The following is a 14516-nucleotide window of genomic DNA, read 5'->3' as shown; positions in this document are numbered from 1 at the left end:
TGTGTGGGTTATTTCATTGGAACCACAAATTATTTTTGATTTTCTAACTACCCAATCTGGAGACAGCAATTTTTCTCCAGTTCAGTTAAGAAAGTTTAGCAATAGAAAGTTCAGCACATGTGCCAGACAGAGGAGGAGGCCTCGTGCGTGCTCTGACACACCCCGATGTCAATGCCAGTCGTCAAGCTCCACGTGCGCAGGGCCTTCAGGAGAGGGAGCACCAGTAGCAGCAGAGGCATGTCTCTCGCTACAAGCTCACAGAGGTCACATCTTCCCCACAGCCCATGGATATTCTGACCGATCAAAGCCCCACCACCCCCTGTGGCACATGGCCATGGACGAGACACACGTCAGCGATGTCTGGGCTGTTGAGCTCCAGAACACACCAGGCTGAGAGAAACATATACTTTTGACAAAGCCTGTACATGGGGCTCACACAATAACAAAATACTGTATCAGATCCATAAGGAAAGGCAGTTAGGACCAGTTATCTTGCAGATGAAGTCTTTTCATGGCGATGCCTACTGTGAGCCAGACTGAAGAAATTCCAGTACCGGCTGATCGACCCTTTTAAATACCAGAACACGGCACAGGTCACAAACAAGAGGAAGCCAGGCGACCCATCCAGCCCGTTTGGTGGTTAGTAGTTAACGGATCCCAGGATCTCATCCGGCTGTAATTGGAAAAAACGAGGGTATCGCTACAACACCATGGCCATGTAACTTATTCCACACTCCTGTCACCCGTTCTTCCCAGTGCACCTGTAAAGAAGTACTCCACGTTCTCGGTTTTAAATGTACGTCCGTGTACTTTCCACTTGAGCCCTCTGGTTTGTGTATCACTGTTCATCCCGAATGAATCAGTATGGGCATCACACTAAGAAAGCTTACTTACCTCGTGAATGTTTTTGGGATTGATGGCAGTTTCGTTTCTGCAGCGCACAAAGAACAAGCACAGGCCCCTGAGACACGTCTCAGACGGACTGGCCAGGAACAGTCTCATTACTTTCGCTCCTTTTGTAGCTCCTGGGAAAGTGCGGCCACTCTCTGAAATTATAGTTATAAAGGCAGCCTTTCACGTTGAACTCTTCTGCTTGAATTCCACATTAACAAACTTCAAATGATTAACCAAGCAACTTGGGCGTTGCACAGGTTTAAATTTTCTGCTCTGGAAGTGTTACAGTGTCTTTGCATGATACCAAAGGAAAATCCAAATTTAAGATTTGTATTCTGAGAGAATATATATACGGCTTTGAATCATGTGTGTGGACTAGTAGTAATACTGATGTTCTTGATGACATGTAAGCTACCACTGACAGTCCTGAAGTCTGGAAACGCATGAACAGAGAAACCAGGGGACAGAACAGTTCTCATTCTTCTCCACAGCCACGTAACACTCACTAATATTTCTAAATCCCAGAGTTAGAGTTGCGCCCACAGGACATAAGTCTCAATTGTAAATAAAGGTCTGAATCCGCAGTCAGAAATGAGCACTTTGGAATATCAACTGACAATGCAATCAGACTAAACTATGCCCAGTGGTTCTATTTCATTCCAAGCACATAGTAATGCACATTCATGTGAAAAGAAAAGCAGATCTATTCAATATTAAATAAGGGCATTTTGTTACATTTATGCAATGGTTTGCAACAAAATGATAAAACATAAAACTTCTGTAAGCTTAGCTTGAGGGGTTGTGTAGAGTAGGTAGTGTGTCTGTGGACTCTTGACTGATAGGGTTGTGGGTTTGAGTCTGTGCTACAGGCTGTCGTACCTTCAGTGAGGTACCTTAGCCCAGTTCATCCAGTCCATCCAGCTGTGTGACTGGGGGAGCAGTATTTGCTGGAGGTAACCTCTGTGATGGACTGGCGTTCCTTACTGTGGGGAGTCATGTGCTCTCTGTTCACTTACTGTAACACTGTGGAAACTGGGACAAGCTCTGCGCCGGTGAGCCATATTCAGGCTTGAATATTGAAATGAACTACCGTGAGAGGACAGCCCTGTCAGGACCACATTCCCCAGAACTCTCTGAGGGAATGAGCTGCTGCTTGAAGTTCCTGACATTTTTCATACCTCCCAGCACATACTGGTACTGTACGTATCCATTTAATAGTGCTCATTTATTTCTGCAGCTCAATATGAAAGAGCAGAAGTAATTATTGCATGATTCAGGAACGTGAGGATATAGGATATATATATATAGGATATATAATGTAAGTCTAGGAATTACAGTGAAGAGGGGTGAACAATGCTGCGCTCTATAAACTCTGTTTCCAATCTGACACGTTGCAACTTTAAAAATGCAATAACTTGGCAGGCTTAGTGTCAGCTGTGGATGTGTAGAAATGACTTCACATAAATTGGTGTACTCGTTTCTCAAACTCCATGTGACATACCTATTCCTGGAATGTCACTCTCCTGGTAGACAAATGATATGGTTTTACACCCTCCCTTGGCAAAGAAGTTTTCAAATGGTTGGAACTGCAAACAGAATAATACATTTTCACATTTTATCTCTCTGTGTACCTAAACACCTTAATTTTCCAAATGTACCAATATAAACGGCACTTATACATTATCTACAGTCAAACATCAGAAATTGCTGTTATTTAGAAATAGCACTCATCCTCATACACGCTAATCTGTACTACTGTACCTGTTTCTTGTCCATTAACTAGTTCTCAATACAAACATATCCTTAAATGTCAATGCAAGTCTTTCGAAATTTAATTTTTTACAATTCTATCAAATCTAAATTTTAATAAAAGCCTTCTGAAATTCTAAGTATGCCAAATCATCTCCTCTGTCTATAGTATATACATTGCAGTTCCTTGTTTAAATTAATGCTAATACATTACTAAGGCAAAGGCCAAACTTTCAAAATCAATACTGACCAAAATATTAGGATCCCATATTATTCACCAGTTTAGTTTAATAACTGTTTCTATAACTTTAAATGAATAGAAGTGTTTATTTATACAGTCCTGTCTAAAATTGCCTCAGGTTTATGGATATGGTGCTAATTTAACAATATCTCTGAGACCTGAAGATTTATTATCATGTTTCATATTGTAGCTTTTTGAGATGGTGATAAGCGAAGCTGTATAATAATAAAATCTTGTTTGCCTAAAGCACAAACGTGTCAGCATCATTCAAATAATTCAGCAGTCTGAAGCACCACCATTGACAGAAATTAAAAACTTACGGATGGAGAATCAAGTACAAACTCCTCTACAGTGGCCTGATCCATGGGAAGCCTGTCGGCTAAAATCTCAAAAATGTATTTATGAGCTGCAGTGATCTTCATCTTGCGTGCTTCCCTGGCTTCCTTATACCTGGCCTGGAAAGACACACGGGCATCTCAGCATTGGTACCGAGTGAACCTGCTGAGAAATTCTATAATGATTATTCATTGGCTCAACTGAAGTTTGATCCAAAGCCGGTAACGTTTACATCAACTGCCAGTGAACCGATACTGTACAACAGCGTCCCAGCCTGAGACCTGAACACACGTCCTTCGACCCACTGCTCAGTGTCCTGCTGGAACCCACAACCTTACTTGGCACTGGGAGAACAGGGAGGCTGCTATCCAGAGCACAGACCTGCTTCTCCTTGAGTGTCTCCTGCACAGCCTGCACACTGCTGCCGCTGCGCCGGAACTTGCTGGCCCGCCGGCCACGGTCCATCATGACCGGGGGCTCAGAGAAGTCGCTAGGGTCCCCTTGGCTGGATTCCCCTGGACCCCCAACTTGAGAGGCTCCACTCAGCTGGCTCATTTTCCTCCCTGCTGGGGAAAAAAAAACAGTGAGCTCTGGTGCAAGCTGTGTCAGCTCACTACCTGTCTGATCTACACCTCACTGTCACACACACTCACACGCCTGTCCTCACACTGGACTGTCTGATCTACACCTCACTGTCACACACACTCACACGCCTGTCCTCACACTGGACTGTCTGATCAACACCTCACTGTCACACACACTCACACGCCTGTCCTCACACTGGACTGTCTGATCTACACCTCACTGTCACACACACTCACACGCCTGTCCTCACACTGGACTGTCTGATCCACAGCTCCCCGTCACACACACTCACACGCCTGTCCTCACACTGGACTGTCTGATCCACAGCTCCCCGTCACACACACTCACACGCCTGTCCTCACACTGGACTGTCTGATCTACACCTCACTGTCACACACACTCACACGCCTGTCCTCACACTGGACTGTCTGATCTACACCTCACTGTCACACACACTCACACGCCTGTCCTCACACTGGACTGTCTGATCCACAGCTCCCCGTCACACACACTCACACGCCTGTCCTCACACTGGACTGTCTGATCTACACCTCACTCTCACACACACTCACACACCTGTCCTCACACTGGACTGTCTGATCTACACCTCACTGTCACACACACTCACACGCTTGTCCTCACACTGGACTGTCTGATCTACACCTCACTGTCACACACACTCACACACCTGTCCTCACACTGGACTGTCTGATCTACACCTCACTGTCACACACACTCACACGCCTGTCCTCACACTGGACTGTCTGATACACAGCTCCCCCTCACACACCTGTCCTCACACTGGACTGTCTGATCTACACCTCACTGTCAAACACACTCACACGCCTGTCCTCACACTGGACTGTCTGATCTACACCTCACTGTCACACACACTCACACGCCTGTCCTCACACTGGACTGTCTGATCTACACCTCACTGTCACACACACTCACACGCCTGTCCTCACACTGGACTGTCTGATACACAGCTCCCCCTCACACACCTGTCCTCACACTGGACTGTCTGATCTACACCTCACTGTCAAACACACTCACACGCCTGTCCTCACACTGAACTGTCTGATCTACACCTCACTGTCACACACACTCACACGCCTGTCCTCACACTGGACTGTCTGATCTACACCTCACTGTCACACACACTCACACACCTGTCCTCACACTGGACTGTCTGATCTACACCTCACTGTCACACACACTCACACGCCTGTCCTCACACTGGACTGTCTGATACACAGCTCCCCCTCACACACCTGTCCTCACACTGGACTGTCTGATCTACACCTCACTGTCAAACACACTCACACGCCTGTCCTCACACTGAACTGTCTGATCTACACCTCACTGTCACACACACTCACACGCCTGTCCTCACACTGGACTGTCTGATCTACACCTCACTGTCACACACACTCACACGCCTGTCCTCACACTGGACTGTCTGATCCACACCTCACTGTCACACACACTCACACGCTTGTCCTCACACTGGACTGTCTGATCTACACCTCACTGTCACACACACTCACACGCCTGTCCTCACACTGGACTGTCTGATCTACACCTCACTGTCACACACACTCACACGCCTGTCCTCACACTGGACTGTCTGATCAACACCTCACTGTCACACACACTCACACGCCTGTCCTCACACTGGACTGTCTGATCTACACCTCACTGTCACACACACTCACACGCCTGTCCTCACACTGGACTGTCTGATCTACACCTCACTGTCACACACACTCACACGCCTGTCCTCACACTGGACTGTCTGATCTACACCTCACTGTCACACACACTCACACGCTTGTCCTCACACTGGACTGTCTGATCTACACCTCACTGTCACACACACTCACACGCCTGTCCTCACACTGGACTGTCTGATCTACACCTCACTGTCACACACACTCACACGCCTGTCCTCACACTGGACTGTCTGATCCACACCTCACTGTCACACACACTCACACGCCTGTCCTCACACTGGACTGTCTGATCTACACCTCACTGTCACACACACTCACACGCCTGTCCTCACACTGGACTGTCTGATCTACACCTCACTGTCACACACACTCACACGCCTGTCCTCACACTGGACTGTCTGATCCACAGCTCCCCGTCACACACACTCACACGCCTGTCCTCACACTGAACTGTCTGATCGACACCTCACTGTCACACACACTCACACGCCTGTCCTCACACTGGACTGTCTGATCCACACCTCACTGTCACACACACTCACACGCCTGTCCTCACACTGGACTGTCTGATCTACACCTCACTGTCACACACACTCACACGCCTGTCCTCACACTGGACTGTCTGATCTACACCTCACTGTCACACACACTCACACGCCTGTCCTCACACTGGACTGTCTGATCTACACCTCACTGTCACACACACTCACACACCTGTCCTCACACTGGACTGTCTGATCGACACCTCACTGTCACACACACTCACACGCCTGTCCTCACACTGGACTGTCTGATCTACACCTCACTGTCACACACACTCACACGCCTGTCCTCACACTGGACTGTCTGATCGACACCTCACTGTCACACACACTCACACGCCTGTCCTCACACTGGACTGTCTGATCTACACCTCACTGTCACACACACTCACACGCCAGTCCTCACACTGGACTGTCTGATCCACAGCTCCCCGTCACACACCTGTCCTCACACTGGACTGTCTGATCGACACCTCACTGTCACACACACTCACACGCCTGTCCTCACACTGGACTGTCTGATCGACACCTCACTGTCACACACACTCACACACCTATCCTCACACAGGACTGCCTGATCTACACCTCACTGTCACACACACTCACACACCTGTCCTCACACTGGACTGTCTGATCTACAGCTCCCTGTCACACACACTCACACACCTATCCTCACACTGGACTGTCTGATCCACAGCTCCCCGTCACACACACTCACACACCTGTCCTCACACTGGACTGTCTGATCTACAGCTCCCCGTCACACACACTCACACACCTGTCCTCACACTAGACTGCCTGATCTACAGCTCCCTGTCTGCTTTCTTCTTGACTGGGCAATGCAGACTAACTTTGGGCTTTCTGTGGTATCATGTTCTTCATATTACTCGAGAACGGTCCAATCCGTGGTTCTCCCAGAACCGCTTACCCTTTTGTGTTTTCTTGGTGTCAGTTAAGAGGTTGGTGAGCTAGGTCGAGCTCCTCTGGAAATCGGTATCAATACCAGCTACAGTATGTCTCAATGCGACGCCGGTTGTGCCGTTGGTCCCGAGAGAGCCGGACTCGCAGCCTCCGAATTCAAACTTAACCGCCACCTCCGCGAGCTGCACCGCCGGCGGCGTGGTCCGTTACTCGGGCTCCTGCCTGGGCTGAGGCGGGGCTGAGGAGGGAGGGGATGAAAATGGCGGCTGCAGGTGGAAACGCGCCTGGGCTTCCTCTCACCTGTCCCGCTCTACCTTACACCTCCCGAAAACAAACTTGACTGCAGTATTACGGAAACAGATGTTGTATATTTCTTATCAATAAATAAGGACATTGAAAAAACGATATCGCCTTACGTACTATTACAATCACAGAAAAGGGAGGTGCAATAACCGTTTCCGTCTGCATGTCAAGAGTGTCTGGGATAAAAACGGTGTTTAGTGACTTTTATCTTTCATTAGGTCGCGGGGTTATAGACGTTAAAATAACGTCTGTGGCACAAGTATGGAGGGACCAGGAAAGACAAGCTTTTCCACAGCCGAAACGTTGTGTTTCATTTCTTCTCTTTTCAGCATAGACATTTTATAATCAGTGAACCCACCACCCAGGTCATAAAGGTGCTTGGACTGTGCTGTGAGGGTCCAGCAGGGTCAGGCTGTGCCAGACTCTACACGCTGTCTCCTTGTTGATGTGAGTTTCTGATTTTCTGAGAAATAAGTCTTTGTATTTCTTGCAGTGCAGCAGAAAGTGAATCTCGTCTGTTTCTCCCCATTGGCAGTGGGAGCACAGCCTGTCCTCTTTGGACAACCAGGTCTGCCTGTGTCCAGTTTCTCTGTCCAGGCTGTGGTCATTGAGCCTGTCCTCTCTGGACAACCAGGTCTGCCTGTGTCCAGTTTCTCTGTCCAGGCTGTGGTCATTGAGCCTGTCCTCTCTGGACAGCCAGGTCTGCCTGTGTCCAGTGTCCATTGTCAGGCTTTGGTCATTGAGCCTGTCCTCTCTGGACAGCCAGGTCTGCCTGTGTCCAGTGTCCATGGTCAGGATTTGGTCATTGAGCCTGTTTCTCTGTGCTGTCTCTTACTCTGGTCAGACACTCAGTGTATATTGTCTGTCTAGGGTCCTGTTGCTGTGATTGTTTATCGTTTGTAACCCCGGAATTCATCCCGGTCTCACGGCGCTGACGTCACAGCCCGAGGCCCGGGGGCGTGTCCAGGCTCGACTCCCTGCCGGCGCGCTGCAGTCTGGCCGCTGTGCTTCACCATGTCTGACCAGGGGCTCTCAGAGGAAGCGGTAGCAAAATGTTGCAAGGAGGGAAACGCTGTCACCAAGGTCAGTGTCAGAGCAGGGAGCTCTCTGCATGGGCAGGCTCCGAGATGGAGCGCGGAGCAGCTGGGATTTAAAGGGCGCTTTGGTGCTTATTAGGCCGCGGTGCCTCCGCACAGTTTTAACACCGTGAAACTTGCGTGCTGCTGGTATTAGTTATATCAGTGTTAACCGAGCGGCCGGCGTGTTAGAAGAGTTTCATGAAAAGAGGAGACGGGCCTGGCCGTGTTTCCCGGTGTGTGATTCCCAGGTGCGGGCGTGACGCCGCGTCGCGTTCCGGGAACCCGCAGCTCGCGGCCAGGATTCCCGGCGGAGCTCGTGAGTGTACTGTGCGCCGTGTCAGTCCAGCCCGGTGTCACCTGCACAAGTGCACTGAAATGCGTATTTGCATGTATGCTCCAATACAAAGACATTAAGGAAACAGCAAAAACATAAACACAGAACAGCAGCAGCAGCAGCAGCAACAACAAGTTAAATAACAAAGTTTAAAAAAAAACATCGGCGTGAGCCAGTGGTAGGGGTAGACTTCAGTCATCTGACAGTTTGTGGGAAGAAACTGTCCAGTCTCCAGCTGGCCAGACTGCACAGTCACGGCTGTTCACGCAGAGGAATGTGTGAGACGAAGCTGCTATCGGTGACTGTGCTGTTTTTGGTTTTTGATGAGTCTTTGCTGCTTTCCCCCCCCAGTTTCTGGAAGGCTATATATGCAAACTGTGGAATTGCATCTAACAAGTGAGAACAGGAGGCACTTTTTTGACACAAAGTGTGGTGAATGTGTGGAACAAGCTGTCCAGTCATAATATTGGAGCTGATAATCCTGGTTTCTTTCGAGAAATAGCCGGAGGAGTTCCTCAGATCAATTAACTACTAACTACCAGATGTGCTGAATGGCAGTAATTGTTTTTTATGCTGGGACTCTGTTACAATAATACTGTACAGAACTACATGCTCAGAGCTCTAGTCCAGGGCCTGGTGTTTGGGGGACTCCGGTCCAGTGCATCCGGGCTGTGTGCTGGAGAAAGTGCTATTCTTTGCAGGAGAACAGTGATGTCTTGCTGGGATTTGTAGTCCTCGGCGCTGTGGAGGGCCACGGTGCTGCTGGGGTTTGTAGTCCTCGGCGCTGTGGAGGGCCACGGTGCCGCTGGGGTTTGTAGTCCTCGGCGCTGTGGAGGGCCACGGTGCCGCTGGGGTTTGTAGTCCTCGGTGCTGTGGAGGGCCACAGTGCTGCTGGGGTGTGTAGTCCTCGGCGCTGTGGAGGGCCACGGTGCTGCTGGGGTGTGTAGTCCTCGACGCTGTGGAGGGCCACGGTGCTGCTGGGGTGTGTAGTCCTCAGCGCTGTGGAGGGCCACGGTGCTGCTGGGGTGTGTAGTCCTCGGCGCTGTGGAGGGCCACGGTGCTGCTGGGGTGTGTAGTCCTCTGATATCCCATTCGCGCTGTATTGCAGGATTTCATGATGCAGCAGACCATGTTAAGGGTGAAGGACCCCCAGAAATCCCTGGACTTCTACACCCGTGTCCTGGGCATGAGGTGAGTCCCGTCTCTGTCTCTCAGCCTGATTCTTGCCCTGCCTTGTGTCTCTCAATTCCAAAGAGATTGAGATTATACACTGGACTGCAAACTTCTGAGTTTCCTCCCCCAGTAGGTTTGGGAGTTGTTCTGAATGTTTTAATGTTAATCCCAGAGTATCTGTCACAGTGCAGTAGGAAGTGCACCTCTGTCTCTATTTCTCCCCGCTGGCAGTGGGAGCACAGCCTGTCCTCTCTGGGCAGCCAGGTCTGCCTGTGTCGCCCAGTTTCTATGGCCAGGCTGTGGTCACTGACAGGATCTGTTTTTCTTTGTTGTGTCTCAGCTAGTGTGTGTTGTCTGTTTAGGGTCCTATAGCATTCCAGTTTGTGTTGTGCTTGTGTGTGTGTGTCCCAGTGGGTGAGGTGGTGTTGTGTGGTTTGTGTTGTGAGTTGGTTGATTTTGATTCGTGTTGCTCTAGCAGTGCTGTCCTGAGGCTGGGTGGTGAGTGAGCCTCAGGACCAGCTGGCTGAGGGGGCTCTTCTCTGTGCTCAGCAGGGCCTTGTGTGGGAGGAAATCTGGTCACTGTTTTCGTGGTGTAACCAGCATGTGATTGCACTGGAAAATATTTTGTACAGAATTCTGTTTGCAGAGGTCTCTCTCTCACCCTGCCTGTCTCCACCAGGCTGCTCCAGAAATTTGACTTCCCCTCCATGCGTTTCTCCCTGTACTTCCTGGGATATGAGGACAAGAAGGAGATTCCCGTGGACGTGAAGGAGCGGACAGCCTGGACCTTCTCCCGCCGAGCCACCCTGGAGCTCACACAGTGAGTGCTGCGCTGCGGCCTGCGGCCCGCGTCGCCCCCCGGCCCATGACAGGTCAGGCCAGGACCTCCTTCTGGCATGCGGGATAGTTCATTCATCCGAGGATCTCGGCCAACTGTTTCATGAGAAAAACCAGGGTGTCAGCTACAACTGCATGGCTGGGAAGCTTGTTCAACACTCCCACCACCGTTTGTGTAAAGAATAACCTCAGTTTTCTCAGGTTTAAATTCTTCCACATAGCTTCCACTTGTCCTCTGGTTTGTGTTTCACTGTTCATTCTGAAGAAGGCCACTGGGCTGACTCTGTTGGTGTCTTTGAGGATTGTAAATACTTGTATCAGGTCTCCTCACAGTCTCCTCTGTTCAAGACTAAAGAGACTTAGTTCCTTCAGCCTGTCAGTGTAGGACAGTCCCTTGTATCAGGTCTCCTCACAGTCTCCTCTGTTCAAGACTAAAGAGACTCAGTTCCTTCAGCCTGTCTGTGTAGGACAGTCCCTAAATACTTGTATCAGGTCTCCTCACAGTCTCCTCTGTTCAAAACTAAAGAGACTTAGTTCCTTCAGCCTGTCAGTGTAGGACAGTCCCTTAATACTTGTATCAGGTCTCCTCACAGTCTTCTCTGTTCAAAACATAATCTGCCGGTCTTGAATTTAATGTGAATCTTTTTGAATTTCATCTGCTGCTTCTGCCATGTTTTCTAATGTTATTAATTTGGTACCATACTGATGAAGTCGATACTCTAGCTTCTCTCAAGAAACAGCTGGAAGAGCCCAGATGGGCTATTTGGCGTCTTCTCACCTTATATTCCATATCCCACACTCCCTCATCTACCTCTTCTAAACCCGTGTCAGTCCTGTCCATCTCCTAGGATCTCTCCTCCACAGGGGTCCTCTGGCTCCGGCTCAGCTCTTGTGTCCTTGTCCTTCCATGTGACAGACTCTCCAGGCTTCCTTGAGTCCTGGGTGGGGTCAGAAGGACTGCCCAGGGTCACTGGCTGCTGATAGCTGAGGCTCTGGTTCTGTTGGGTCTTTGTTGCTGCCTGTGCGTCTCTCACAGGTTTTGCCTCTTCTTTCCTGCAGTAACTGGGGCTCCGAGTCCGATGAGAACCAGTCTTATCACAACGGCAACTCCGACCCCCGAGGCTTCGGTGAGGAGAGCAGACGAGCTGTGTAACCAGAGAGGGAGGGCGGTCTGTATGATAGGTGTTAACGTCCAGCGTTTGTAAATGTCTGGAAGTGTTGTGATCATTGTACCTCCTCGGCAACAATTTGTCACTCATTGGTCAGGACAGTGAAGCTGTGAGAGAGGAGACGGGTGAACACCCAGGGGAGAGGAGAGAGAGGGGACGGGGCAGACCTCTGGGAGAGGGGAGAGGAAGAAGGGGGGGGGGGGGGGGTGGACGGGGTGAACACCCAGGGGAGAGGAGGGGGGAGGGGGGAGGGAGGGGACCCCCAGGGGAACTCCTTTGAGCACAGAACAGAATTAAAGTGTCTGTTGCAGGTCACATTGGGATCGCGGTGCCTGATGTCTATGCTGCCTGCAAGATGTTCGAGGAGGAGGGGGTCACGTTCGTGAAGAAGCCAGATGAAGGTGAGAGCAGACGTCCCTCTGCCTCGCTCTGCCTGCGCCTCACCGCTCTCCTCCTGTTCTCTCCAGCTCTCGCACCCGTGTCTGACAGCACTGTCTCTGTGTTGCAGGCAAGATGAAGGGCCTGGCCTTCATACAAGATCCCGACGGTTACTGGATTGAGATCCTAAGCCCCAACACCATGGTTTCCATCACCTCCTAGAGGAGGGGCAGGGGGCACAGAGACGAGGGGTCAAGGGGTGGAGAGGGGCGCAGCAGGTCACCTGGGCAGGAGCCCCTCTGGACGCTGGCCAGCCGGAAAGCTGTAGTTGTGTTTCTATTTCAGCAGGAGCTCCGGCTATGTGCCCAGTTCCTGGAGCTCTGTAGTAGCGCCTGTGTACAGTAAAGTAAATCTCTGCTGGTGCTGTTGAATGTGTTTCCTTGTGCTGTCTTCATGCTTGGAGCTAAGCTACACAAAACACCAGGGGGAGGTGTGTCGGGGGGTTCAACACCTGGCGGGGACTCCTGAACGCAAGCAGAGGTATGTTGGGGGGTTGAACACCTGGCTGAGACTCCTGAACGCAGGGAGAGGTGTGTCGGGGGGTTGAACATCTGATTGAGACTCCTGAACGCAGGGAGAGGTGTGTCGGGGGGTTGAACACCTGGTTGAGACTCCTGAACGCAGGGAGAGGTGTGTCGGGGGGTTGAACACCTGGTTGAGACTCCTGAACGCAGAGAGATTTGTGGCGGGGGGTTGAACACCTGGTTGAGACTCCTGAACGCAGGGAGAGGTGTGGCGGGGGGTTGAACACCTGGTTGAGACTCCTGAACGCAGGGAGAGGTGTGGCGGGGGGTTGAACACCTGGTTGAGACTCCTGAACGCAGGGAGAGGTGTGTTGGGGGGTTGAACACCTGATTGAGACTCCTGAACGCAGGGAGAGGTGTGTCGGGGGGTTGAACACCTGGTTGAGACTCCTGAACGCAGGGAGAGGTGTGTCGGGGGGTTGAACACCTGGTTGAGACTCATGAACGCAGGGAGATGTGTGGCGGGGGGTTGAACACCTGGTTGAGACTCCTGAACGCAGGGAAAGGTGTGTTGCGGGGTGGGGGGTTAAACGATCTGGCCTTGTTTCCTGCTGGTTAAAACTGCCCTGGGATGTTTGATAATCACAGACGCGACATCACTCAGTTTAAAGGGGAACTACAACAATATTTTGATTTTCAGGGTTAGAATCACCATTGATGAGTGCATTTCAAACCGTAGTAAAAGTAGGTACACAGAAACTTGTAAAACCTCCAATATACATAAAAAAATAGACTAAATGTCCAGGTATGTGCAGTGCCATATTCTGTGATTCAGAACGAGGCAATAAGATGTGCAGTGATATGTTACGGCCTTATTACACTGTAAACAAGCAGACTTGTGAATACGTCTCTTTTAATCCAATAGAAATATATCTCTACTTTGAAACAGTTTGCTGACAAATACTTGTTAGCTGCATGCAGATCACATTGGAAACTTTCTGCAATAAAATATCTCCTGCACAACCTGTACTTAATTCACACATACATTGTGTTACATTAGTCATTACAGTGACTAGAGAGCAGGAAGGGCTACGTCACGTCACAATGTGTGGGAACTGTCGCTCTCGCCTGTAGCGAGACCAGGGGTTTGTGACAATATAGCGGCTTACAGTGCAGAATAAGTACAAATGCTTTATTAGAAGGATTAGAGGAAGGGGGACCCCAGTCTCAGTGCGAGCTGGGGGAGGGGTGACCCCACTCTCAGTGTGAGCTGTGGGAAGGGGGAGGGGGACCCTACTCGCTGTACAGGACTGAGTTGGTTTGGTGGGACATTCTTCATCACAGGAACAGGAGATTGATTCAGTATTGGCCTTTATTTATATTCGCAGATACAGAGACAGAATAGAGCACAACATTCATTAGCTGGTGTCTTACAAAGCCAAGGTCTTGACATCTCTCCTTCGTTAGGAGTTCCTGTTGTCCAGTGATCCTGCATCGCTGACACAGGCGTATTCTCTCACATCCTGCTCACCTCTTCTACATCCTTCAGACATTACTGTGCCAGCTCTGAACCGAATTCTTTGTCAAACATAGAAAACTAAAACCAACTTGTTTTAGGGAAAGGCATTGAACTGCTGACTGTAGCCAAGCATGTTTCTTTGCAAACCCTTGTATCTGCACCTCCAACAGTGATTTTACATTATAACACAGAGTAA

The 14516-nt window shown here is 50.1% G+C and overlaps 2 protein-coding genes across 4 annotated transcripts in view; one reads left to right on the top strand and one right to left on the bottom strand.

Annotated features, from left to right (window-relative positions):
- Window positions 1-1017, bottom strand: part of LOC148839811 (dynein axonemal heavy chain 8-like) — a 78974-nt gene extending 77957 nt beyond the window's left edge. Inside the window, exon 1 of the mRNA XM_088934800.1 lies at window positions 895-1017. Coding sequence (XP_088790926.1) covers window positions 895-1002 — 108 coding nt within the window. The 5' untranslated portion in view covers window positions 1003-1017. The remainder of the gene's footprint in view (window positions 1-894) is intronic.
- A 7247-nt stretch (window positions 1018-8264) lies between these two features.
- On the top strand, window positions 8265-12704 carry glo1 (glyoxalase 1). Of its 3 annotated transcripts, none has more exons than XM_088908664.1 (6): window positions 8265-8390; window positions 9829-9911; window positions 10573-10713; window positions 11790-11857; window positions 12211-12300; window positions 12408-12704. In XM_088908664.1, exons 1-6 carry the CDS (start codon window positions 8322-8324, stop codon window positions 12497-12499), a joined length of 543 nt encoding a protein of 180 aa, XP_088764790.1. In that variant the 5' UTR covers window positions 8265-8321; the 3' UTR covers window positions 12500-12704. The 3 variants fall into 3 exon arrangements, with proteins under 3 accessions (XP_088764790.1, XP_088764791.1, XP_088764792.1); XM_088908665.1 differs by lacking the exon at window positions 8265-8390 and adding an exon at window positions 8434-8702; XM_088908666.1 differs by lacking the exon at window positions 8265-8390 and adding an exon at window positions 9073-9116.
- The last annotated feature ends 1812 nt before the right edge of the window (window positions 12705-14516 follow it).

Source organism: Atractosteus spatula, chromosome 2 (assembly GCF_055471065.1).
Source record: "Atractosteus spatula isolate fAtrSpa1 chromosome 2, fAtrSpa1.hap1, whole genome shotgun sequence".
Taxonomy (NCBI): domain Eukaryota; kingdom Metazoa; phylum Chordata; class Actinopteri; order Semionotiformes; family Lepisosteidae; genus Atractosteus; species Atractosteus spatula.
This window is presented reverse-complemented; position numbering and strand designations above follow the sequence as displayed.

Coding starts and splice junctions, on each gene's coding strand:
- glo1 (XM_088908664.1), top strand. CDS start 8,322: ATGTCTGACCAGGGGCTCTCAGAGGAAGCGGTAGCAAAATGTTGCAAG. Junction 10,714..11,789: donor GCCACCCTGGAGCTCACACA/GTGAGTGCTGCG, acceptor TCTTTCCTGCAG/TAACTGGGGCTCCGAGTCCG. Junction 12,301..12,407: donor CGTGAAGAAGCCAGATGAAG/GTGAGAGCAGAC, acceptor TCTGTGTTGCAG/GCAAGATGAAGGGCCTGGCC.